At 54.9% G+C, this 26279-nt stretch overlaps 2 protein-coding genes across 2 annotated transcripts; both read left to right on the forward strand.

The window, feature by feature from the left end:
• The first annotated feature begins 8457 nt into the window (after positions 1-8457).
• DUSP2 (dual specificity phosphatase 2) lies at positions 8458-10837 on the forward strand. The gene is made up of 4 exons (XM_036880050.2): positions 8458-9009; positions 9105-9226; positions 9621-9840; positions 9945-10837. The coding sequence occupies exons 1-4, from the start codon at positions 8472-8474 to the stop codon at positions 10157-10159; spliced, it is 1095 nt and encodes a 364-aa protein (XP_036735945.2). The 5' UTR covers positions 8458-8471; the 3' UTR covers positions 10160-10837.
• Positions 10838-14820: 3983 nt separating this feature from the next.
• On the forward strand, positions 14821-24775 carry ASTL (astacin like metalloendopeptidase). Its single transcript, XM_036880046.2, has 9 exons — positions 14821-14885; positions 15533-15658; positions 17263-17324; positions 18123-18213; positions 18659-18776; positions 19558-19739; positions 21445-21526; positions 21620-21774; positions 23506-24775. The coding sequence occupies exons 1-9, from the start codon at positions 14834-14836 to the stop codon at positions 23973-23975; spliced, it is 1338 nt and encodes a 445-aa protein (XP_036735941.2). The 5' UTR covers positions 14821-14833; the 3' UTR covers positions 23976-24775.
• The last annotated feature ends 1504 nt before the right edge of the window (positions 24776-26279 follow it).

Consider the following 26279-nt stretch of genomic DNA (forward strand, 5'->3'; position numbering starts at 1 on the left):
GGACTGGGCCTAGGTCACTTTCTGCCCCTGCCAGGCCCAGCTTCCAAGGGTCTTTCATATCTCAGACTAAATCCAAGGTCTGCCCCTGCCCATGGGGAAACTAAGGCAGCCACTCGTTGCCCCTACCCTGCTGTACTGTGAAAGTAACTACACCCTGGAAAGAAGCAGGGGACAAAAGGGGTGGGCTTTCCTGGTTGGGATGCTTGAGAAGAGCCTTCTGAGAATGCGGCAGGCCTTGGCCCCTTGGCCAGCTCTGGTTGGGCCACCCTCTCCCTGGAGCAGGGGTTCCTGCCTTGGGGCAATGGATGGGCTCCAAAGGATTGTGTCAGTGGGGGTGACAGCAAAGCTCACCTCACAGTGAAGGGTCCCTGGGCACCCAGCAGAGGGCCTGACACCAAAGGGAGCCCTTAACACCATATTTACAAAATCAAAGACTAACATGGGCCATCTTGTTTAGTCTTAATGTTTCCAAGGTGACTTCCCCTCCAAAGAACAGCACTGATGATGGGGAGCCCACACCTTGCAAGGAGCGTGTGTGTGAGGTTCCAGAGGGCTAACGCCGGCCTGGCCCTGAGAAATGGCCCTGCTAGGACCCCTGCAGTCTGAGGCTGGACATGTTCCATGTTAAATAGGGGTGTGGGGGTGTGGTGGGCCAAGGCAAGACTCAGCACTGGTGGGAGGTGGGAAGGTTTGTGGGCTGCTCAGGGCAGCTGGAGAGTAGTGTGAGCCAGGGCAGTGGGCCTGGAGCCAGGGTTGGGCCCAAAGTTGTGTGGACCAGGGCCACTGGGGTGGGACTGCTGGGGAAGGTGTTTACATGGGCTGTCCTAGAGCTGGGAGGCCACAGCCCAGCAGGCGCATTCAAGGGTCCATAGGTGATGGGAAAGCACATTGGCCTGGTCATGTGTGATGACTGTGTGTACAAGGACAGGTGTGTGTGTGTGTGTGCATGTCCCTCTCTAGATGCCCAGGGGTGACTATGAACAGGGATGGCTTCAGCTTTCTCAGGAGCCATCATCTTCAAGGGCAGCATAATCCAATTTGGGGCCCTAATCTCCCCTAATCCCTCTAGGCACTTCCTCTCGGGCCTCCACCCCAAGCCATCTTTGCTGCTAAAGCCCCACTCAGCCCCCAGGGCCACTCGGTGCTCATCTCTGCTAGCCCCCTGCTCCTCTGGCTGTGGCATGGCCACCTCCCTTTTCTGCCCTTTTCCCCAAATGTGCTGAATAAATGCTCCTCTTCCAAATTGTAAAACTGAGTCCCAGGGGCAGAGGTGAGCCCACGCAGCCACTGGTATACCTTGGCTGGCTCCTGAGTCCCCAGTCTTGGGGAGCAGGCACCCAGGCAGGGCTGGGTGAGGAAGGAGGTAGGAAAGCTTGGGCCTCATTCTTCCCTAAATCAGCCGTCCAGCCCTCTGCTCAGCCCAAACCCCAGAGCTCTCCACCCTGCTCCTGCACAGTTCCTATTTCTTCTCCCCTGCTCAATCATGGCCCCTCCTCCATTTTCACTGCCACCTGCAAGAATGAGTTCTTTTCCTACATATGTATACATAACAATAACAATATTATACACAGCAATAATAGTAGTGTAACTCCATTCGGGTTCCGGGACCCGATTCCAATGTGTAAGTATCTGGGAGCAAGGGTTTTCCCACATAACACCAAGCAATCCTTTAACACCACCAGGGTGTTGGAGAACTTGATTCTGATGCTATCTGCCGGGAGACAGCACCAGATTCCCCAGGTTAAGGGCTCTCTCCTACAAGACTGCCCCACCCTCCACCCCAGACTCCAGACGCAGGTTGCAAGCCCCAGGCAGTTCCCTGTGCTTCTGACCTACGGGAGGTTCCCATGACCTCCCCCTTAGATTTGATTAATTTGCAAGAGCAGCTCACAGAACTCAGGAAAACACTTAATAAAGAATACCAGTTAACAGCCCTATGAAGAAAGACACGGGGCAAGGTCCCAAATAAAGGAGCTTCTATCCTGTTGGTGCCTGGCTTGGTGGCACATGGAGGCGTGCTGGTTCGCCAAGCACAGAAGCTCTCTCTGACCAAGAAGTAGGGTCCAACTGAGCGGAGCAGGCAAAGCAGGGCGCAGATAGAGTTCATCTCAAGGGTTTTGTGAGGGCTTCACTGCATAGTCATGATTGACTAAATTAATGGCCATTTACTGATTCAACCTTCAGTCCCTGCCTTGGGGTGGGGGTCCAAAGTCTCTTATATCTTGACAAAACACCCGTTTCTCCTTTAAGACTCTGCAATGTTCTCAGGAACTGTGGATGACTAAATACACCTGGGATATATAACCAAATATGTATTTCATGTAACTCATTATGTCGCAATACCCCAGGTCCAGTTGCCATCCCCTGAACCACTGTAGCAGCCCCTTGCCTCTCCCTGCAGCACCCCCTGCTCCCATACTCCATTCTCCACCCACAGCTGGAGGGGCTGTTCTGGTATTAATCATGGTTCGCTCCGTGATCAAGGCCCTCTATGGATTCCCATTATCCTTTTAATCAAATTAGCCTCTCATGGCTCTGCTGCCTCTGGGTACTCACAGGCGCCAGCTCCTCTGGCCGCCTATAAGCTTACTCCTACCCGCGGCCTTTGTCCAGGCCATCCTGCTTCTTGGACACCCTTTCCTCCCTCCTCCCTGGCCAGCCCCTTCTCATACCTCAAGTTACAGCTCCAAGGCCATCTCCTCCCAAAGGCCGCCCCTGCTCTAGCTTGTGCCCCTCTGGGGCATCATCCGCAGCACCCACCCTTGTTGGATATAATCTCATTTAAAATGGACTTGTCTAGTCTCTCCCTCCCCACCGGAAGGCTAGCCCCAGGGGCAGGAACTGTATCTGTCTTGTTCGCTGTGCATCCCCAGCACCCAGGGCAGAACCTGGCACTTGGTGACTGCCTAGTGAGAGTGAGCACTGGGACAGGAGGGATGCCTGTGGCAGGCAGAGTGCCCAAGGCCTCAGAGCTTGTCCGTGAGCCCAGGCCTTCTAGCACAGTGAGGCTCTTGTGCTCACATGCTGGTGTGTTTACTCTCTGGAACCATCCTCTGCTCTGGGGACCTGAGGGCATCTCCTCTGCCCTGGAGCTGGGACAGGGTCAGGGGAAGACAATGACACTGACCTCTGTTCAACTTTCCATGTAATCAGCTTCCTGTTTGAGGGCTAGCTGGGGGCACATCCGTGGAGATGTATCACACACACACACACACACACACACACACACCCGTTGTGGGCTGGGCGTCGTGCATCCTCAGGGGGTTCACGGCTGAGCCAGGAGTCAGCACTGATACCCTAGAAAAAGCATGCTCCTCCTTGACAGTGGCTGATGTGGCCAGAGCCCAGCTGAGAGATGGAGGGCTTTGGGTAAGGGCGGAAGCATGTGAGGAGAGCCTGGGAACCTGGATTCCAGGGGCAGGATGGAGGGGCACAAAACTGAGTTCAAACTCTGGCTCCACCATCTACCAGGCATGACGGTTTGGATAAGTTAGTTAGCCTTTTGGTGCCTTGGTTCCCCCATTTGTATTTGGGGTACCAGTCATTCCCATCTCTTAAGGCTCTCTGAGATTTAAATGCAATTATTCCAGTAAATATCTTAGAACAAGGCCAGGCACATGGCAAGCACTCCACCAGTTAGTTTTTGTAGCTGTCTTTATGAAGAAAGATAAGACCAGCCAGGAGGTGAGTGCTGGTGAAAGTGGTGGCTGTGGGCCTGTGCAACCCCTGCACAGAGCCAGGACAATCTGTGGTAAAACCCTGGGTTCCAATCCCAGTGTTCCCAATTATGCGCTGTATGGTTAGGTTCAGCCACTTTACCCCTTTGGGTGCTGGGCAAAGCAGGGTAATGATGCTGTCCCCAAGCCCTGAAGCAGAGATGCAGCAATGCCTAGAAGGCACCAACACAGTGCTAGGAATTGCTGTCATTTAAAGAGGGCACACAGAGGTTAAACCACTTGTCTAAGGCCACACAGCAGGAAGCAGCCCAGCTGTGCTTGAGCTGGGGTAGTGTGGCTCCAGGGCCCCCACAGCCCCCTGCTGCACCCTATTACTACCATTGCCCCTCTGCTGCTGGTATTACTGGTCTTTAGGGGAGTGACCCAGCCTGGTCTTTAATGGTTGTAAAGGTGACGGGTGACAAGGCAGGAAGGAGCAGTCTCTGGCTCCCCTGGTTCTCGAAGTCCCCTTGCTCTGACTGCAGGGGAGCCTGGGAGTCTTCTTGTCACAAAGCCACACACCCTGTGACCACAATGCGGTCACAAATGGTCACATTTCTGAGAATCCCTCGCCTCTTGCCCAACCGCATCCACTGGTGACAGAGCCCTTCCTTAGCAACCTCTTCTTCCCTCCATGGCTACCTCTGCCTAAGCCAGGGTGCCTCCCGCTGACAGAGTGGGAATAAGACCATTTCACTGCCACCAGAGCCAGGGGGTGGTGGCCAAGGGAAAAGCCAGGGAGGTGGGTCTCCTCCAGCCCCAAGCCTAGGCCCATCCAGCGGTGCCGCCAAAGCCAGGTCCCTTTGATGGACAAGCCGTGGTGCAGGAAGGGACCCCACCAGTGGAGCTGGCTCCGGCCATGGCAAGGATTGACTGTTCCAGACTCCCGAGCTGAGGGCTATGGCCTCTTCTCCCCTCTGTGCCCAATGCTCCTTTCTTGATGGGCGACCATGGCAGGAGGGAGAGCCCAACCTCACAGGACTGCACTGAGCCAAAACGGCAGGAGGCTGAAGGGCCTCTCCCAGGCACCGTGTCCTGACTGCAGCATTTCCAACCTGTAGTACACTTAAACATTTTGGGCACTACTGGTAACATTCAAGTTGTTTTTCACAAACCTAAAATTCATCTTATGGAAACTATATCATTACTTGAGGTGGATAACTAGTATCATTCTCCATGAATACAACATAATCGCAAAAATAAATATTAAAACAGTGAGGTCAGCTCCCTGAGGGCAGTGGGTTGTGATTTATTGCTGCATCCCCAGCATATAGAAAAGCACCTGGCACATGATAGGTACTCAAATAGTTTTTGGACTGAAGGGCTGAATGAATGGATAAATGTAGAAAGGAATGAATGACCTTGGGGAAGGTGCTGAGCCTCTGTTAAAATGAGGAAAAGCAGATATTCGAGAGGCATCAAAGCCACATCAGCACCAAGTGGAGACTGTCTCCTTGGTGTATGTGTTGTGTCCAGGACAGCTTTGCCCGCAGGCTGCCCGAATGTGCTCCTGCCCACATACACATGTGGTGGCATGACACACATGTGGGGGACAGACACCAGCCCCTTCAGCTGTGGGCGGGCTCTCTTCTGAGCCAGCCTTGCTGAGGTCTGGATGCCCAAGGCGAATCCACCCCCCTGCCACCGACCTTTCTCCCACTGGGCTGGACAGGGGCCATGTTTGCAGAGCATGGGGTCACTGGCCAGAGCCTGTGGGGGTGGCGCCCACACCATGGAAGGGGCCTGGCACAGGAAACCTGATATTATCCTGACTCACTCCACAGGTGTGGTGGGGGTGGCCATCACTCATCACTCTCACCTTCATACCTGCCTGGCGTAAGGACAGCAGCCTCAACATTCATTTGTTCCTCCCTCCCTGGGCATCTGCTTGGGGTGTGGGTTTGGAAGGAGGAGGGAGGAAAATGCACCGCAAGGCCTCATCAGCACATAGATTGTGGAAGGGAAACCACTGTGCCTGGAGGCTGGGTGGATGGGCTGGTGGGGCAGGCAAAGACTGGGAATCCCAAAGGCAGGAGGTGAGGGACACCAAGCGGCTGTCACAACAGATGGTTACAAAGAAAAATAGTACAGAATCATCATTTGTTCAAGTTGGGTATTTTAATTAAAAAAAAAAAAAAAACTGAGCCCTGAACCTACTTGATAGTGTCTGCTCTGGAACAGCCGGACCGTCAAAGCAAACCGCAGTCTCTGAGTATGGTACCCATGCCCCCTCGCCACCTGGCCGTCCTCTTACCGTCTAGTGATGACACTTCCCTGCAGGACCTGTGGCTTGTGGGGCATCCTGTCTAACCAAGACTCCTCCTCACACTGTCCTCATCATGTGCCCAGAGCCCTGCCTCAACCCTGCCAGGGGGACTGGTGGTCCTTGAGGGGGTGGCAGAGGGGGAGAAGCCATCCGGTGCCATGACTCACCAAGGCTGGGGGGATCTTTAGTGCAAAAGTGGGGGTGGGACATGGGTTTGCTTCCCTTCCATCTCTCTTCCTCCTTGGGCTTTCACCCAGTTATTGAGGGTGGGGTTTTCCCCAGTTCGGGAATAGGAGGAGGTAAAGGGGAACCCCCTCTTTCATGGCTAAGTGAGGCCTCCTTGAGCCTGTGTTCTGGAGCTGCAAAGGGGACAGCCCCCAAACAGGTGGCATTTTAGGGGTGACGTACATGCAGCCACCTCAGGCTGGCCCTGGACTGAGCATAGGGCAGGGACCCAAGGACTATGCCACTAGAGCAAGTCTTCACCTATGCACCCCAGCTCCCACGTGGAACTCCCCAGCATGGTGTGCACCCTTCTCTCCAAGGAGTGGAGAGGCTCAGCCCAGTGAGGAAGTCTGGGGTTTGGGGCCCTTACTGCTGGGCTGATTCTCACCCCTAAGCCAGGCCCCCAGCTGGCCAGTCCTCTCTCCTCCCAAGGAGCTGGAAGGTGGAGGCTCCCAGCACAGCAGGTGACGCCAGCTCCATGGGTTAGCAAGACTGGACCTGGCTCTTCCTTTGTGTGCTCTGTAATTTGTCCCTGGAATTAAGTCGTTTGCTTGGCTAATGCCAAGGATAAGGGACCCTATCAGTCTCTGGGATCTGTGGCCCAGACTCCCCAGCTCTGTTGTGGGCTTTGCCTCATCAGCCTCCAGACTGGCCAGAGAGGGAGGGACAGAGAGCACTGCGGGTGCCCAGCCAGTGGATGAGCCTCACAGCCTAAAAGCCAGTGGGGGTGAACAGCTGGGATATCATAAACTCCCATCTTGCAGATGGGGACACTGAGGCACAAGAGAGTGACATGGCCCCAGGAATCTTTGGAGTCCTGGGGCTTCTCTCCCTGGAGCCCCCTCTCCCCACAGCACACATAAGCCATTGTGGAACTGCATACAGATGGTACTCCAACACACAAAGACACAACACACCACTGTGAGGAGTTCAGAGTTTACAAGCCAAGTGGAGGGCTTGGGAGTCAACACAGGTCCAAGATTTACCCCTGTATGACAGTCTGGACAGGGTTCTGCAGACAGCTGGAAGTGTCTTACAAAGGGCACTGGGCAGTGACTTAGGGGAATGGGAGCCTAGGAACTTGGGTCCTGAAATACTATGCAGCTAGGGGTGGGGTAGGGGCAGCTTCTGCTCCAGGACACTGTCCCCATCCACCTCAATTTGTCTGCTTTGGAGTTCAGCTGCCAACATCTGTTGCCCCGAGCCCAGGGCCCAGATCCCCCAGGCACACCTGGGACTCACCACATCAGACCCTGGGCTGGCGGCTGGGGTAGAGGCGGGCAGAAGAGATGTAGATCACTAAGCTCTGCATTCTTACTGCTCACTGCCTTGCTCAAGGGCCAGACCTGTGTCCCAGCTGTCCAGGAGGGTTTGCTACAGGCCTAGGGAGGGATGAGAGGGGGAAGGGTGGGGGTTGGAGGAGGTAGACACTGGTAGATCTTCTCTTCCCCTTCTTCCTGAAATTCCCATGAGGCCCTGGGAGAGCCCAGCAGCATCAGCAGAGTTCCCCTCTCTAGCTGGCCTGTCACTTGAGGAAGTGCTTCACTCTGGGCCCCTGGGGTTTCCCTGGGCTCCAAGGGAAGAAGCTTTGCCCCACTCATAACTGGAAACTCATCATAGGCCCCCTGCCTCCCCCCTGCCCCCAAGGCCCAGGGGTCCACCTCATGCCAGTGTCCAGTGTCTTGGGCCCTGAGGACAATGCTGTGGACTAGCTTGGTCACCAACCTGCTGCAAGACCCAGAGTGCTGGTCTCAGCCCTACAATAGGGGTGGAGGGGGGGGCAGGGATGGGAATAAAGCCCCTCCTGCCCAAGGTCTCTCAGTAGAAATGGTACATGCATCTCAGCCCATCCTCCAGGGTGGAAATCATCCGTGGCAGCAGGCATATGGCAATTTTTGTGTAACAAATTCCTAGGTGGGAAATCCTGGGATGGATAGGGAAGAGGGAGAGGAAGCCTGGCAAGGGCCCCGGGCTGCTCTCGGTTTCCGGGAATGAAGATGCATCTGAGAAGCTGAGCTCCCTAGGACTGAACAGCGTGGAGAGGGTCAGAAGTGGAAGCGCTCTTCCAGGCTTCGGTGCAGAGGTGCGTGTGGAGGGGGCGCTTGGGCCCGCAGATCCCGGTAAACAACCCTCCTCCCTCAAGCTGGCTCCGGCCCCCTCCCCCTCGCACCCCTCCCCTCTGAGGCCCTGTTGCCGCCCGCCCAGCCCGCGCACCGCCTGAGGCTGCGGGGGCGGGCGCGGGCGCCTTCCTGCTCTGCCCTTGTATGGAGACCCGGGAGGCGGCCGGCGGGTATTTAAGCCGGGGCGCTGCGGACGGCGCCCAGAACCGACGTCTCGGGCAGTGCGGCTACTGTGGAACCCCGAGAGAGCGCGTGGGGAACCGGGGGAAAGGAGCGGACGAAGAGCAGGAAGCCATGGGGCTGGAGGAGGCGCGCGAGCTGGACTGCACGGCGCTGGGCGCGCTGCTGCGGGAGCCACGGGAGGCCGAGCGCACGCTGCTGCTTGACTGCCGCCCCTTCCTGGCTTTCTGCCGGTGCCACGTGCGTGCCGCGCGGCCGGTGCCCTGGAACGCACTGCTGCGCCGCCGCGCGCGCGGCCCTCCCGCCGCCATCCTCGCCTGCCTGTTGCCCGACCGCGCGCTGCGGGCGCGCCTGGCCCGCGGAGAGCTGACGCGGGCCGTGGTGCTGGACCAGGGCAGCGCCTCGGTGGCCGAGCTCCCGCCCGACAGCCCAGTCCAAGTGCTGCTCGCCGCCCTGCTGCACGAGACCCAAGCCGGGCCCGCCGCCGTCTGCTTCCTGCGAGGTGAGCCCCCGCCAGCCCGTGCTCAACCTGCTGCTTGCACTCCCCCGATAACAGCCGGGCCCTCCCGGCTAACCCTGTCCTGGCCCGCTCCGCAGGAGGCTTCGAAGGCTTCCAGGCCTGCTGTCCCGATCTGTGCTCTGAGTCCCCCGCCCCGATGATGCCACCTGCGGGGGCAGAAAACAGCTACTCCGACCCCAGAGTTCCTTTCTATGACCAGGTGAGTTGAGATCAGGGCTCCTTGTCCCTGTTCCCGTGCTCTCCCTGCCCTCCGACAGGATAAGCGCGTTTGAGGAAAGAGTCTTCTCATTTATCGGTGGGAGGAGTGTGTCCGTGTCTAGGCTCACCTGTGGCTGTGTCCGCGTGGGCAAGCGGGAGCACACCTTTGCGTGTGCCTGATGTGGGTTGCGCATGTGGGTCCCTGTGGGTCTGAATGTGCGGGGATTGTGTGTATCTCTGTGTGTCCACGTGTGTTCTCCTATTCCTGTGTCTGATACCTGGTTTGGACTGGCTGAGATCTCTTGCCTGGGACTCTGCTGCCCTGCTAGTGCTCAAGCCCTCCAGGCCTGAGCTGAGCAGACCTCACCACCCCGCGTCCTCCTTCCCCACTCCAGGGTGGCCCTGTGGAGATCTTACCCTACCTGTTCCTGGGCAGCTGCAGCCACTCGTCAGATCTGCAGGGGCTGCAGGCTTGTGGCATCACAGCTGTCCTCAACGTCTCCGCCGGCTGCCCCAACCACTTTGAGGGCCTTTTCTGCTACAAGAGCATCCCGGTGGAGGACAGCCAGATGGTGGAGATCAGTGCCTGGTTCCAGGAGGCCATAGGCTTCATTGGTAAGAGGGCTCCTCAGCCTCAGGACCTGGAGGGGCCCCAGGGGTGGGGACTGTCATTTATCGGTGGGATGCCCGTCTGATCCCCACCCCCATTTCCCTTGCAGATTCGGTGAAGAACAGCGGAGGCCGAGTACTGGTGCACTGCCAGGCAGGCATCTCACGATCTGCCACTATCTGTCTGGCGTATCTGATACAGAGCCACCGTGTGCGGCTGGACGAGGCCTTTGACTTTGTTAAGCAACGCCGGGGTGTCATTTCTCCCAACTTCAGTTTCATGGGGCAGCTGCTACAGTTTGAGACTCAGGTGCTATGTCACTGAGGCAGGGCCCACAGTGCTGGCTGTCCAAGTGCTGAGGCCAAACAGCTGCTGATTCCTGGGTGGGGAGTGCTGACTGGATGGCTGGGCCTCCTGGGGCCCCACAGCCCCCCTCACCTCAAGGAGAACCGCTCCTTCCTTGGAGTTTGAAAAGCCCCTCTGGGGGGCAGGTGCTGGGAATGCTGGACTTTCTCACCTGGTGCTCTTCTGCTAGGGGTTTGAGGGCCAGCCCTCGTTCTGGGGATGAGAGTGGAGCACGTATCTGCTGTCTTCCTACCCCTCCTCTGGTGGAAACTAACAGGACTCTACACTCATGACCTCCACCGGTCCCACCACCATGTTGAAGCCCTTGGCAGCCTGAGAGTCCAAGGAAGAAGCTGTGACAGCCTGGAGCCTGGCTGGGGTGGCCCCCAGGGCCTGGAGCCTGGGCCCTGTGCCCCTGGGGAGCCAGCTTGAGGCAGTGAGGTGGATGTTATGTATTAACCACTAGCTTACGTGTGTATGTGTGTGAGCATTTCACACCTGTGTTTGCGCTGGAAAGTTACTGTGCTCAACTGACATTTAACACTCCCTCCCCCACTTCCTCTCAGCCCTGTGGATGGAGGTTGGAAACTTAGCACTTTATATTTATTTGTAACATTGAGGATGTGTCAATAAAACATCGTTTTGTTTAAAAAACAACCTCTCAAGTGTTTGGCCTCAAGTCAGTGCCTGGGAAGTGCTCACAAGCTGTTTCTTAAGCAGAGCTCACCTTTCCTTGCCTGAGACAGAAGGAGGATGGTGCAGATGCAGCCTCACCCACAGTGGGTGCCTCCCGGCCCCAGTGTCCTTTCCCAGGCAGGGTGCTGTCTCCATGCTGAAAAGTGGTTTCTGGGAGGCTGGCTCCAATCTGGTTCCTGTTACTGGCTTTGGTCCTATGGGGAAAAGGCTGTGTCCAGAACTCAGAACTGAGCTCAGCACTGCTGTGGTCAGACCACACTTCCTTTTTGGAGCATGTACATGGGTGTGCATCCAGGTATGTGGCTGTACCTGTGGGTGTGGGTATCCTTGGTTTGCATGCACCTATATATCACGCACACCTGTGTGTGTCTGTATTAGCCTGGGCCTCCACTTCTCCACAGTGGGCAGCCTGGCCTTGCTTCTTCTCCCATGTCCCTGGGCTGGACCCCCAGGCCTCAGAATGCCTGTCCACGCTGTGGTTTGTGGCAGCCCCTGTTCTGGAGCTTCTTGTCCCCAGAAGGCATGTGCTGAGGGCATGTCGCCAGGGATGGGATGGGTGTGTGCAGGCCAAGAATATCAGTTCTTCACACCTGCCCAACTAGCATGTTTTGATTGAACACTGGTTTTGTGCCCAACATAGGACACTGTCGGGGGCAGCGTGAGACAGAGCCCACTGCCCAGCCCAAGGAAGGGAGAAGCAGAGGGAGGGGTGCATGTTGTGGCTGTCGAGGGTGGGGGCTGTGATTTGTCTGAAAGCCAATCCTGCTCCCGCCTCTGAATGTCAAATAGCTGTTTTGTCCTTCCCTTTAGCTCAGGGGCCACCCCTGCAGACTGCTGTCTCTTATTCAGTGCATTTTGAGTCCCTGGCAGGGTACAGCTGAGAGGGGCAGATATAGTTTGATGGTGAGGGGCCAGATTGCTTATTCTCCCTGTATTTCAGTTTCCTTGACTGTAATTAGTCCCCACACAGGACAATCCATGTAAAGGGTTTAGCCCAGCACCCCCACATAGTAGGTGGTCAGGAAATGTTAGCTACCAGAAGCAAAGGTTTCCAGATATATGGTCATGCATCTCCACCACACCAGATGCTACTGAGGGCAGGGCCTGTGTTCTGCTCTGCACTGTGTCAGAGTTTGGCATGGGGGGCACTCATTCCACAAGGCCTAGTGAAGGAGGAACAGCCTGCCCCCTGTTCCCTTGGCTGTCGGGGTGGGGGGCGGTGAGGCATTCCCTGGGGAGAACTGAGCCGATCTGGGTTGCTAGCAGGGCTTCCTCATGCCCTGTGTGGGCTTCTGTTTGGACCTGCCCACAATCCTCACACCTGCTTGGGTGGGTGGGGGGCATCTGTGGCCCTGAGTTATCGGGGTCTTCCCACCACGCAGCCCCATCTCACACCCAGCAGGACTGCTGGCTAAGACCCCAGCCCTCCTTGCCCCATCCCATCCCATCTCTACCTTGCCCATCTCACCTCCCAACTGCCCATTTTTAAGTTCATCTTCCAAACAAACTGCATTTCTCTTTTTCTTTCCTTCCTTCCTCTTTATTTTACAATTTTAAATTGTGGTGAAGAAACCTGCAGCAATTCCCTTTTACCTGCAGTTTCAGTTTCTAAAGTTTCAGTTCCCCATGGCCAATCACGGTCTGGAAGCAGAGGATTTGCTTGATGATGATGTCAGAAGGTCAGTAAGTAGCTTAACACTGTGACACAATGCCTATGTCATTCACTGATTTCATCTCGTCACTTAGGCATTTTATCATTTCACAGCATCACAAGAGGTGTGAGCACAGCACAGTAATGTGGAGAGACCACATTCACATAACTTCTATTATAGTGTGTTGTAATTGTTCTATTTTATTACTATTGTTAATCACTTAGTGTGATTAATCTACAAATGGAATCTTATCATAGATATGCATTCATAGGAAAAAACAGTATAGACAGGGTTCAGTACTATCCATAGTTTCAGGCATCCATGGGGGAGGTCTTGGGAGGTCTCCCCACAACATAAGGGTGACCTACTGCGTAACATAAAGTTTACCATCTCTATTGTTTTTTAGAGTGCAGTTCAGTAATGTTCAGCATAGCCACATTGTTGTGCAATGGATCTCCTGGATTTTTCCACCTTGCAAAACTGAAGCTCTGTACCCATTAAGCAAGCCCTATTTCTCCCCTCTTCCACCCCTGGGCAACCACCATTCCACTTTCTATCTCTAACTCTGACCGCTTTATATACCTCATGTAAGTGGGATCACACAGCACTTGTCCTGTGGTGAATGGCTTGTTTCACTTAGCACAGTGCCTTCAAGATCAACTGCATTTCTTATCTAAGCATCTGTTTCTCTACCCAAGCAGGGTGATTATTTATGATTACAAATATTCACGAGCACCCATCTGAAGCGGTGGGCCGTGCGCACTCTCACACATGCTAACACTGCCCGGGCAGCAGGAGCACCCATCTTCACCTCCTTCACCTCAGGATGCTGACCCCTGTCCTTCAAAAGTGCTGAGCAGAATGCTGAAAAGCACTTGAGGACGACAGCTGGTGACCTTGGCTCTGTCACTTCCTGCACTGGGCATGGGTGGGGGTACCCACATTCTCTACCGCCAGGATTTAAACCCAGGTGGACCCATTGGTGACCAAGCTCTGAGGATGGGCCTTCAGAGGAGGAGGAATGTGGGTGAGGAGCTTCAGTTTCTGAATTGGTGGAGTGGGGATACCTGCCAGTTTGGTGAGGCTGTAGTGGGGGTGACAGGGGTAGCATCCATGAGGGTCAAGGTAGCCAAAGCTCCCCCTTCCCACATGGCAGGTTTCTCTGGAGTTCTGGTGACACCAGGTGTGCAGTTTGAACACTTTTTGATCCCTGCACTTGCAACTGTCTGCTTCTCTGTGTGTACACTAAAATAAAAGCTTATAAAAATGCAGTGGGAATATTCATATTTGAACTGACTGTTTATAGTTCATAATGCATGAGCAAAACCGAAAGCTTCTGTGATGACTGCTCTTGTAATGTTCACCATGTAACTTATTCACTATGTAAGAATTTGTTCTCCATGTAAGAACTTGTTCGTTATGCTTCAGAAGATTGGAGACTGACGAAAATTAGGCTTGGGATGGATTAATGATTGTGCATTGAGCATTGACCCCCCTATACAGAATTTTATTGTTGTTAACAACCATTTGATCAATAAATATGACAGATGCCCTCACCAAAAAAAAAAAAAAAAGTACACACTTCCAATTGTAAAATAAATAAGTAACCGGGATGTAATGTATAGCATAAGGAATATAGTCAAAATATGGTAACAACTTGGTACGGTGATAGCTGGTAGCTAGAATTATCATGTATATAAATGTTGATTCACTGTGTTGTACACCTGAAACTAATGTAATACTGTGTGTCAACTACCCTTCAATAAAAAATAATTATCTACAAGAAAAAAAAATGCAGTGGCTTTTTCCTCCTTCCACAGGCAGACTGGGGATGCCTCAGGGCCTCAGGCAGCTTTCCCCATGTCTGTGCACAGGGTGGGGGCAGGAAAGGGGTCTCCTTGGGTTGGAGGATGAGCTCCCTCCCAACTGCCCACCTCAGCACCTTTTTGCGGTGTTTCTCTGCCCCCTGGTGGTGATAGGGGGCCTCAGAAGAGGCACGTCCTCAAGTGGGACCCCTCCACACCCACAGGGCACCTTGTGCCCCGCTTCTCCCCACCCTATCGCCCACCTCAGCCAGGCCAAGAATATCTGCCCAGGGGCCAAAAGGCCTGGGCCGGGGGTGGGGGCACAGGTAGGAGTGGATGGGGCTGCAGGTGGAGCTGGTTGGGACAGGGCGCAGGTGGCGGCTAGAGAAGCTGCTATTTAAAGAGTGGGTGGCGCTAGCTCCGCAATTCAGCTGCCCTGTCTTGCTGGAGGGTCGTGAGGCTGCTTGCTGAGGGGTCAGAGTGCGCCCATCACAGGCGGCATGGACATGGGAGGCCTCTGGCCTTGGCTGCTGGCTTTTCTCTCTTTGCCAGGTAAGCAGCGGGCTGTCTTACCCTCCTCCTCTTGGCTCTGGCCTGCAGAGTGTCGGGGGAGAGGCCAGAAGGGTGGGGCTGGAGCCGGCAGGGATCTGCATAGTTCAGAGAATGGGCTTTCCTGGGGTGCTGGGAGAAGTCAGCTTTGAGGCGGCAGCAGAGGAGGCAGGAGGGGCCTCCTAAGGCCCTGGGAGCAGAGGGCCTGCCTGGCAGGCGATCGCAGGTGTGGTATTCCAATGACCCTGTTTCGCCGGCCATGCCAGGCTTTCTAGGCTGAGCAGGGAGCCATGGGGTGGCAGTCTGAGGCTAGCATACATCCTGTCATCAGCGTGGGAGCCTGAGGTCTGTCCCTGCCTCCCTCCTCCCTGCTCCCTCTGCTGCCTCATATGCACCCAGATACTCAGAGCCCCAGCCGCCTTTCGCAGCCCAGTGTTGGAGTCAAGAAAACACCTTCCTTAAAGTTGCCTTGATATCAGCATCAGCTGGGGCTGCCAGGGGAGGCCAGGCAGGCGCCTGTTATTCCCACCTGGAGATCTACCCTCATAAAGGGCCTGGGTCTAGCTGTCTGACACCCCACCCCACTTCCTGTCCTTCACCAGTTGGGGCACTTGAGGCCTCATGTGTACTCACCTGTCCATCTGGGCCAGGTTTGATCCTAGGAGCTCCCTCAGCCTCTGGCTGCTCTGGAGCCTGTAGGACCAGCTTTTCAGAGGACCTGCCTGCTGAGGAGACCCAGACATCCTGGGACAAGGACATACCTGCCATTAACCAAGGTGAGGGCCCTGTCTGTCTTCATGGGCTGGAGGGGTACAGAATTGCCTGTGTAATGTGGGAAAAGCCGTGCTGAGTGTGCAGATGAACAGAAAAACCTGGGAATGAGTCAGCTTACCTAGTGGGCATTAGAAGAGCAGTCGTTCTATGGGCAACTTAAGTCTATATTTTTCTGTATCTTCTCTTCTATAAGACGGGGAAAGCATAGGTTTTTACAAAGAGGCCTGCTGAGAATATGGGGCCTTGGGGCCCTCCAGGCCTGCTGCTGAGCTAAGTCCTTAGTGGATATTTGCCAATATGTCAGCCACCTGGTGGCTGACGGTCTGCAGATGTGAGGGCAGGAGCTGGGGGTACAAAGATGAAAAAGCATGAGGCTCAAGATCCCTCTGGGGATCTCAGCTAAAGAATGAGAACATATGGATAGCCTGGGACAAAGCTGGCAGAAACCAAGACTGGAGTTTAAATGTTAGTGCTGAAGCATTTGGGGAACAGGTGATGATGGCCCTGGCCTGGGAGTGGGTGGGAATCTGTTGGATGTGGTGCCCCCCTTTCTCTGCCAGCCAACTGGGAGCCGCAGCACTGCTGGGCTTGAGCAAGGCACATACCAGCTTTGCTCACTGACTGGTCTGGAGGTAACCAGAACCTACCTGAGGCTTCCCTGGCATTGACTTCAGCTGCCATAGGACAAGCATGCCATCTCCAGCTGCTGGGAATGTGGTTACTACGGCCTCACAGCTGAAGGCCCTTAGCCAGGGATGCCTAGGAAGCCACTCCCTCCCCTGCCTAGGGTGCCCACAGTGACTCCTAGGGTCCTGGGTCTGGCCCCTACCTCACAGTGGGGCGAGTCTGTGGTGCCACTTTGGGTTGGGAGCGCCCGTGGCTACATTCCAGCTGTACCCCATCCTGCCCCAGTGCGCCCTGCTTTCCTTGCTGCCTCAATAACCACTTGCAGGTGGCTCTCGGCTCAGGCTCTGCTCCCAGGGAACCCAACCTGAATACCTCCAGGGTGCCAGGCACCCTTCTAAGGTTCCTCATGGGGCTGGTATCAGTGGAGAGGCTGTGGCAGAAACTGACGTCAGAGAGAGGAGGAGGGGACCGGCAGAGGGGGTAGGCCCTGGGGGAGAGCCAGACTTGTGGAACCAGCTATAGTCCTCCTCCTAGAGTTGTTTGAGCTGGAATTTCTGTAACTTGCCACCTCGAGGGTCCTGGGTAGCACAGAGATGGGGAGGAACCCGATGGGCGAGAGGCAGGACAGGAGACCCAGGGCACACCTGGGGAGCGTGGCTTGGGCCAGAGTGGAGCATGAAGGAGACAGCTGGGAGGAAGGGCTACTTCTGGACAGCAGAGGGGCCTGAGCATGGGTGGGGGTGCTGGGACTGTGTGTGTGCGAGGGAAGGAGTTGTTGGGCTGAGCAACGTCACACACGCTTATAGCCTGGTGTGATGGAGAGGCTGTGGCTTGCCTGAGGCCACACAGCCTCAGTGCTCAGGGAAGCCCTGGTTCAGAGGAAGGAGAGGCCCAGGTCTTGCTCAGCCTGGCAGCCAAGGCCTCTGTTGTGTTCTGGGGGACACAGGCCCACCCACATCTCTCCTTCATTCCTCCCCAGGGCTCATCCCAGAGGAATCCCCAGAGAGCAGCTTCCTCCTTGAGGGGGACATCCTCCGGCCGGTGAGTGTGAATGACCTCCCATGGTGTCAGAGGCCTTTGAGCCAGTCCGCCAGGAGTCACAGGGGTGGTGTGTGTGGGATCCAGCTTTGTCACTCACAGCTTGATAGACACCTCTTCTCGCCAAAGTCAGAGTGAATGTTCTTCCAGGAATTAGCCTGCTTGAATGCTAAAGGAAAGTAACATGGGTGGTGGTGGTGCAGTCAGCCTGGGAGGGCTTCCTGAAGGAGGGGGTTTGCACCCTCAAGACCCAGTTTGGTATCCTGCCCAGGGGAGGTGCTCAGGAAGTACTGGGATGAAGGAAGAGATGAGCACAGGCTGGTGAGGTGGCTGGTGGGGCTACAGGGAGGTGCTGATGGTAAACTTCAGTGGTGGCAGTGATGGTCTGGGGCAGACAGAACAAGTAATGCAGAGGCCACCCTGGTGAGGGTCAGGGGTGGGGTCAGAGAGGGGAAGGCTGTGGGTGAGCTCTGAGCCCTTCTGAAGGAGGCTACCCTGGGCCTCTGGGACTCCTAGCCAGCCTGTTAAGGGATGAGTATTTTGTTCATCTACTTGATTGAATAAGTTGCAAGTTCTGTTCTGGAGAACAAAGGGTTGTGTTGTACATGGTGACTCAGGCAGCTGGCTCGCTGACTTCCTGCGCTTCTATCCCCTTTCTAACGGCCTCCCCACCCTCACATACCTGCATCCGGCTTCACATCTTCAGGGCTTTTGTGGCCTAAGGTGTGGCACCCATGTGGGCAGGAAGCTTGCCTGGCCTGAGCCCCTGTGGGTGCCTGAGCTGCTGCCCTCTCTCCTTAGAGTCCCTTCCGGCTGTTGTCAGCCACCAGCAACAAGTGGCCCAAAAATGGTGGTGTTGTGGAGGTCCCTTTCCTGCTCTCTAGCAAGTATGGTGAGTGAGCCTGCACCCCGGTCCTGGAAGCTGCCTCCCTGCCTGCCCAGCCCTTATTCCAAATGCAGCCTGGACTCCTCTCTGGGCTTCTTCCCTCTGCTGCTACGTCACCACCCGGAGAGCCCTTCTACCAGAAGCCCTTCTATTCCTGAGAGCCTCCTGAGCTGGAGGGTCACATCCTGGAAGTGCTGATGGGGAAGGACATCTCGGGGCTGTCAGATCCATTTTGAGACAATGTTCCAGAGGACGGCGACTCCCCAGAGTCACACAGCCAGGCTCTGGTGGAACCCAGCTTTTCTTTGCCAACACTATTCCGCTGCCCTTTCTTGACATTCCATTATGGGAAAGTGATTTGAAGCTTAGTTCCCTGCCCTGCATGCAGATGGCCAAGGGGTCAGAAGGTTCTGGGGGGTTGGGGGTTCAGTCACGGCGTCTCTTCCCCCAGATGAGTCCAGCCGTGAGGTGATCCTGGAGGCATTTGCCGAGTTTGAACGCTCCACATGCATCAGGTTTGTCGCCTACCAGGGCCAGAGAGACTTCATCTCCATCATCCCCATGTCTGGGTAGGTGCTCCTGTGGTGGGTGGGTGGTATGTATGTGTGCATACACGTGCTCACTCATAAATGTACCGTGCAGGGTGAGTTCCTCGGCTCTCCTCTGAGTTCAGCCTGGAATAATTAAGCCAAGGTCAAAAACCTTCTGGGCTTGTCTTCCTGGATCTGAAGTCTCTCTGTGCACTCTGAGTGGCTTGCCCAGGGTGTGCTGGATCTACAAAGACTCAGGGCAGAAGGTGGGGGAGAGGAGAGGACTTGGGGCCTTTCTGGAGTCCTCCTCTCTGGGGAGACTTCATGGTCTGGTGAGTGACTGCAGGTTTTGTGGGATAGACTTGGCCTCGGACCTTGGTTCCACAGTGCAGGAGCCACCTGACTCCAGGCCAGTCCCTCAACTTCTGAGCCTCTTCTGCCTTGTCTCTGAAATCGGGGAATGAAAACCTGTTTTTTAGCTCATCAGGGGCCTAAGATAATGTGTGTGACAGCTTTGACTCAAGGCTTCCCCACATGGGTATGTTTACTTAATAAGCTCCTTCTGTTACCTACGTTAATATCCGTTCCAACCTCTTTCTTGCAGCCCAGGCTGGTTGGTAATGAGCTTCTAGCACACTCAGTTCACAGAAGGCCAGGCAGTGACGGGACTTGGGAACAGCAGCCTGGGACAAGAGTCCAGGATAGGGACTTTCTGTTGGTGCTCATTCATCCCAAAACTTGGGAGGACAGGGAAAGGGCTGGGTCTGCTCTGGCTCTTTATGGGCTGGTACCCACCCAGCCCTCCTTTATGTCCCAACAGGTGCTTCTCTAGTGTGGGACGCAGTGGAGGGATGCAGGTGGTATCCCTGTCACCTACCTGTCTCCAGAGGGGTCCAGGCATTGTCTTACATGAACTCATGCATGTGTTGGGCTTTTGGCATGAGCACGCACGGGCTGACCGGGACCGCTATATCCGTATCAACTGGAATGAAATCCTTCCAGGTAAACCAGGTTGTGCACAGGCCAGGGTGGGCCTAAGGACCCTTGTGTAGAAAGCATGGGCCAGGGCCCAAGGAGTCATAGGGGGATGGTGTGCAAAGTGGAGACCTGCATGCATGAAGCCCCCCAGAGAAAGGTGTGCCTTGGGGGGCACATCAGCAGCACCTTATACTGGGGTAGGGGATGGAGACTGACACCAGAGATTACTTCAGGGATGTGGGGAATGACGGGGACTCTTTACCCTGAAACCACAGGCTATAGTCCTTCCAAGTGTTCATGGAATAGTTGTAAAAACTTACCCAATGACAGCCACCAACCCTCAGGTTTGAAAAAGTTAAAAACTTGTTTTGATAATGATGCAGACTAAAAAGTAGAAACTAATAACAAATGCAAATCCAAAATTTTCACTTGAAAATTAAAATTAAAAAAACCCAACAACCTTTCTTTTGGCTCTGGGGTTAAAGAAATGGCAGGAATTAAAAAAAAAAAATCAAACAGATTACAACTAGTGATCCACAGCTATAGAAATGCTCTGGGAAAATGTGTAGACTTCAATACTTAGCAATAAAAATAGGACAAACAACTCAAGGCAAGGTAAGAGAAAATAAAGGAGAGCAGGAGGGAATTAAAAAAGTAAAAGCAGAAGTTAATGGGTTAGCGCTTGAGTTTTAGTGCTGTTTCCTATTTTCTTACAATAAAAAAGGTTAAAACACCAGCTACTCTAATGGAAAAAAACTGTTTAAGAATGGAGTAAAGGGAGAATACATTTGTTTTAGTTAATATGTACAGAACAACTGCTAATAGCCTGACAGCAACAGCAACAGTGGGGGTAGAAATGTGGGAACTCAGAAAGGTGATGGAATGGGAGATCTATTACATATTTTAATATCTCTTGATGTTTTTCTGAACCAGAATATTGCCTATTCAAAATTTTTTAATAGTGTAAGGGTTTTTAAAAGGAAGAAATGAGCCAACTCTAGTGACAGGTGATTCAGGCAGTGATATATGGGTGTTGGAATGCCATCTGGGGGTAGGGAGGCTGGTGATCATGGGACAGTGAGGCGGCTGGCTGGGCCTGGGGGGACTATGGGGCAAGATGAGGGTGTAGCTTTTCTTCAGAGGCTCACTGTGAAGGCAGAAGAGAAGTCAGGGAACCTCATCCCTCCCAGGCCTGGAGGACACAAGTGACAGCAAGTGGGTGTTCTGGCCAATGTGGAAGTGCTGGACTCCAGGCCTGGGGGTTGGCGCTGCTGGCCTGGGGCAGTAAGGACAAGGTGTACTTGCTGCTGAGGCGTGGGAGGTCAGGATAGATGATGGGCCAGCTGGTCCCTAACACTGGCTGAAGAGTAGGCACTTGACCTCATGGGTGGGGGCGTCTAAGACACTTGGAGCAGTGTGTGACTTGGTGGGAGCTGTAGTTGATATAAAGAGTGTCTCATACAGGGTGAGCTTGAGAGGAGAAAGAGGTGGAGATGGCAGGCCACTCATGAGGTCCCTGTGCTTCCATATCATCTGGTGCAGGTCCAGAGCCTCTCAGGGCAGGGGAGGAGCAAGCAGTGAGGGCACCAAGGAGTTGGGGCTGGTGGATGAGGGGGAGGCCATGTTTGGCTGGTTTTGGGCTCCTCAGCTCAGGTAGGTTAGAAGTTCCCAGAAGGTCCCTATTGCCCTCTCCCTGCCCTCTTCCCCCAATGCCAAGTATTTTTTTCAGGCTTTGAAATCAACTTCATCAAATCTCGGAGCAGCAACATGCTGGTGCCCTATGACTACTCATCGGTGATGCACTATGGGAGGTGAGAACCCCCTTCCTTTTCTTCCTTCCCTCTGCATTGCCCTGCCAGCCCCTGCTGTGATTGGGACTCAGGACCCCACCTGCTGGGTTTCAGGCTTGCCTTCAGCCGGCGTGGGCTCCCCACCATCATACCACTCTGGGCCCCCAGTGTCCACATTGGCCAGCGATGGAACCTGAGCACCTTGGACATCACAAGGGTCCTCAGGCTTTATGACTGCAGCCCAAGTGGCCTTGACCCCCATAGGAGAGGTGAGTGACAGGGGCAGAGTGATCTGAGGAACGTGGAGAAGGCTCCTGTGTTCAGGTGGTATCGGTGAGGGTGAAGTGGTGGGAGATGAGGTTTAAGTGAGCAAAGCGAGGTCACCAGGGGCTCACCATAAGAGAGAGAGGAAAAAACACTTCAAAAAAGTTAATACTTACTCATGACTTCAAGGTCACTTTCTTAAGAGTTTATTTCTATCTGTTAATCTTAGCATGGATCTACCAAAGACCGAGAGCAAAAATCATTTTATTGCTGAAACACTGAAGTCAGAACCAAAACAAAATTTCCCCCAATTATCCCATCTATTCAAAGCTGCAGTGGAGGTCTTAGCCATTGCATCCAAAGAACTTTTACAACCCAGCAATAGAAAGACTACCCAAGTGAGAAATGGGCAAAGGATTTCAACAGACATGTCTCCAAAGAAAAGCTACAGATGACTGACAGACACATAAAGAGATGTTCAACATGATTAGGGACATGCAAAGCCAAACCACAAGGTACCACTTCATACCCACTTAGGATGGTTATCACCAAAAGAATAGATAATAATAAGCGTTGACAAAGGTGTAGAGAAATTGAAGCCCTCATACACTGTGGTGGGAAATGAAAAATTGTATAACCAATTTGGACAACAATTTAGCAGCTCAATATGGAATTCCCATAGGACCCCAGCAATTCTCCTAAGTAGACACAGGGCAGGGCTGGCTTCCCAAGTGGAGACATGGTGGAGGCTGCTGACTTGGCCCTCCAGGACTGGGGTTTGTGGGCAGGTGTGATGGGGTGGGGTGGAGAGGCTTGAGGTTTCCAAAGGAGGGACTGCAGTGAAGGCTGTGGGGTGTCCCACTCAGGTGAGGAGGGGTCTGGAAGGGAAGAGTTATAGAATAAGAAGATGTGGGGACCCTGGGCTTGGCAGGGCTGGACAGTGGTGACATCTGTGCTAAGAGCAGGTGCAAACAAGCTGCCGTCTGAGGTGGGGGCTGCCAGCAACTGAGACTTCTGCAGTGGTGGTTTCTAGTGCTGAGTAGCTCCAGTGGCAGGGATGGGTGGGGAGCTCAATGGGCCTAAGAGGGAGGACGGTGGGAGCATGCCAGCTCAGAATGGGGTAAGCATCAACTGATGGAAGACTGGGCTCAAGGCAAAGCCTTCAAAGCCTAGGTAGCAGCAACAGGGATGAGAGGCAGCACTGAGGTGCTGGGATAACTTGAGCCTAAAACGAAGGAGAATTTTACAAAGGAAGAGGTAGCAGCCATTGGCAAGGAGGACCTGACCACTGAGTGCTAGGGTCCAACTGTGCTCAGCAATGTCCTCCTGATGCCCTGGGTTGGATGTGTCTGCAAGTGTAGGAGAAGCTCTGGAAGAGGCTTCAAATGTGGGGTGAGAGGTAAGGTGTTGCTGAGCAGCCCCAGGAGGTGTTAGCTCTGGCAGCGTGTGCCGCCCAGTCAGCCCTCAGCTGTGGGTGGGTCAACCATCAGGGCAGTGGGTCATGGAAGACTCCTGAGGTCTGACTTTCTGGTGTTGACCTCTGGGACCAAGTAGGGAGGGAATGGGGTGGTTCTGTGGCCTGTGTCTCATGGTGGTGCTGGAAATTTGGATCTTAGATGTGTTGGACAGCAGTTTGGTAGCAGCATAGAGGGGAGCTCTATTTCCCTATAAACTTGAGTCCTCTGGCTTCTCCTTCTGTGATTCTGGGATGTGACCTCTTATCTTTCCTGATCTAGGGCTCCAGCCTCACAGCAATGGTAGGAGCCCCACTCCTGACTCTACGCCCTACCTGCAGCGGCTTCTGAAGGCACTGATGGTGGAATCCAGCAGCCCGGACACTGGAGACCAGCATGTAGCTGCAGGGCCTGGAGAAAGCCCATGGGGGTGGGAGCGCCCTGCCCTGAGGAAGCCTGGCGTAGAAGACTCTGCAAGGCTGCCTCAGCCTCCAGCCTCCTCCCCAAGCTCAAGGCCTGGAGCTGGTGCTCCTGCTATTGCTCTGGAGCAGTCCTGGCTGGCCCGGGCACTGACGGGGCCCCCAACCCCGTCTCTGGAAGACCCGGCAGCACCCAACCAGGCTGCTTTGGAGAACCCAGATCTACCAGGAGCACCTGGAAGTCACCTCAGGGACATGCCCAGGCTCCAGGCCTGTGGCTTCTGTCCCCAGGTGGGAAGGGTATCCTCTGCCCAGAGTAGCCAGGTTGAGTAACTCTTGATCTCTCTGGGCAGCACCCCTGTCTTCTAGCCCCAATCTGGCCACCCTGTCTGAGGCCTAGGCCTTTCCCCCAGCCCCTTCCTGCCCCATCATGGTCCCCCTCTCATCCCAGGGCTCCTGGGGATAGAGGGGCTCTGGCAGTCAGGCCTATAAGGGGATGCCTGGCTCTACCCACCTTCAACTTCTGCCCCAGCCCTGCAGGATGCTGGGAATAGGAGGTATCATTTTCCAGGGCTTCAGGGGCAGGTTCCAGCCCTGAAGGTTCCCCAGCCCCCCAGGATGCTAATGGTGCTCCCCTTCTCTTCATCAGCTCAGGCTCATGGCTGGGCTCCTGGGAGCAGCTTCCTGTCCCTAAGGTCTGGGTACTGAGAATGTTTGCCTGCAGTTGTAGCCTCTGGCCCTGCTTTCCAGGAGGCTTTCAGAGCCCAACTCACTCCCCTGCAGCAAAGGTGCCACCCAGGGGGAGATGAAGGGGCCGGGGGTGAGACGGAGTGCGCTCTAGGCCTGCACACTGGGGAACTTGGTGAGGTTGTGAGGTCCCTGACAGAGGACTCAGAGCTCCTCTCCAACACAAGTGGCTGCTCTCAGGAGCCTTGCTCCCCTTCTGCATGCCACAACCCCCACCTGCCCCCAAGGACTTGGCTAGAGGAGGCCCTGGAAGGTGGAAAGGGCTTCATTTTGGCAGGGAGGAGTGTGGGTGGTCACCCTACTTATCTTCCTTCGGCTGAGTCCCATTCTCTCTTAGCTCCTGGCCTCCCTTCCTTGAATGGCACTATTCTTGTGACCTGCCAGAAGCTCCAGGAAGTCCTGCCTGGGGCGGGTGGGGAACAGGAGCCCATGGCCTGGCCCAGTGGGGGGGGCAGGCACCACAGGCATCTGTGGGGAAGGCAGAAGTAGAGCTGGGTACTTGCTGTAGTGGTGGGGCGTTGGGCTGCACCTACCACCTCGCTCACGCAAGTACCCTGAAGCCTCCTGACCATCCTGGGGGGCTTCCCCCAGTTTCTAGATGCAGAAGCAGACTCAGGGGAGCCCAGGGGGGCACAGCTCAGGAGCAGCAGAGCAGGCCTGAGACTTGGGGTTGCCCACCTGCTATGGGGACACGAGGGAATGCTCACGGGCAGCTGGGGCCTCTGCCCTCTGCCCTCTGCCCTCTGCCCTCTGCCCGCTGCCCGCCTTGGCTTTTAGTTCCGAGTCAAAAGAGTTTTCTCAGGCTGAACAGGAACCTGGTCTCCGGTATTAGCCTCAGGGAAGAAGCGTGGTAGGAAACACTGTCTCTCTTGCCTAGGCCCTGGGAGGAGCAGCATGAGCGAGTTTAGAGTGGGTGAGTAGGGTCTGTGGCTGTCCTCCCAGCAGGTAGAGTCCCAAGGAAAGGTACCATATGTGCGCCCAGTCTCTTAGAGAAATGAGTGCACTCACCTCACTGGTCTACCAGTCTTTTTGAGTGGAGCCAGGCTGCCGGCACTGGGCTGTTTCTTGGTGGCCACACTGGGTCAGAGGAGGTGATGTTCCTTGGGCCCTGTGAAGCCCTCCGAGCTCTCGGGCTGCCCATCACTAGCCTCCATGAGGATGTGGCCTTTGGTCTCAGGCCTGGGTTCTCCAGAGAGTGAGGTGGCTCAGGGGGAATGCTGCTGCTTCCCCATCTTTGGGGTTTATAGGGGCAAGGCTGTCTGTCACATCCTTCCTCCAAGAAGCCCCCTATCACTAGTGAGCCATTCCCCAGGCCAGCTCTGGGGCCAGGCATGGTCCAAGCCCCATCCTGCTGCTGGTGGTTCGCCCCCTGGAGCCCCAGCATGGGGGTATGATATGTAGGGGCCCCGGGGTGTCAACCAGAGTCCAGTGGCTAGCCACCCAATAGGTAGATGGCCTGTTGCCCAGTCCCCAACCATGTAGCCATGGGGGCTGCTGCTTCAACTTATTCGCTCACTCAATAGGCATCTGTTGAATTAGGTTCCAGGTTGGCTCTGTAGGAGTCACCAGGGGAAAACATGGTGAGCAGGGCAGTTTCAATTCTCATGGAGTTTATTCAGGGGGGAGGTGGAACATGGAAGAAAAAGGGCAAATAGGAAAGCATCTGGGATTGATAATGATGGGGGAGGAGGAGCATTCCTTTAGGTTGTTGGCATTTCAGCTGAGAATGACAGGAGGAGGCTACCCTGTGAAAATCCGGGAAAGAGCAGCCAGTGCAAGGCCCGCGGCAGGAAGCAGCAGCGGGAACTGGGGGATCAGCAAGGGTGGGAGGCAGGCAGGGCCAGGTTAGTCAGGGAGGGATTTTATCCCAAGAGCAACAGGGAGCAGCTG

This window comes from Manis pentadactyla, chromosome 2, assembly GCF_030020395.1.
Source record: "Manis pentadactyla isolate mManPen7 chromosome 2, mManPen7.hap1, whole genome shotgun sequence".
NCBI classification, from domain to species: domain Eukaryota; kingdom Metazoa; phylum Chordata; class Mammalia; order Pholidota; family Manidae; genus Manis; species Manis pentadactyla.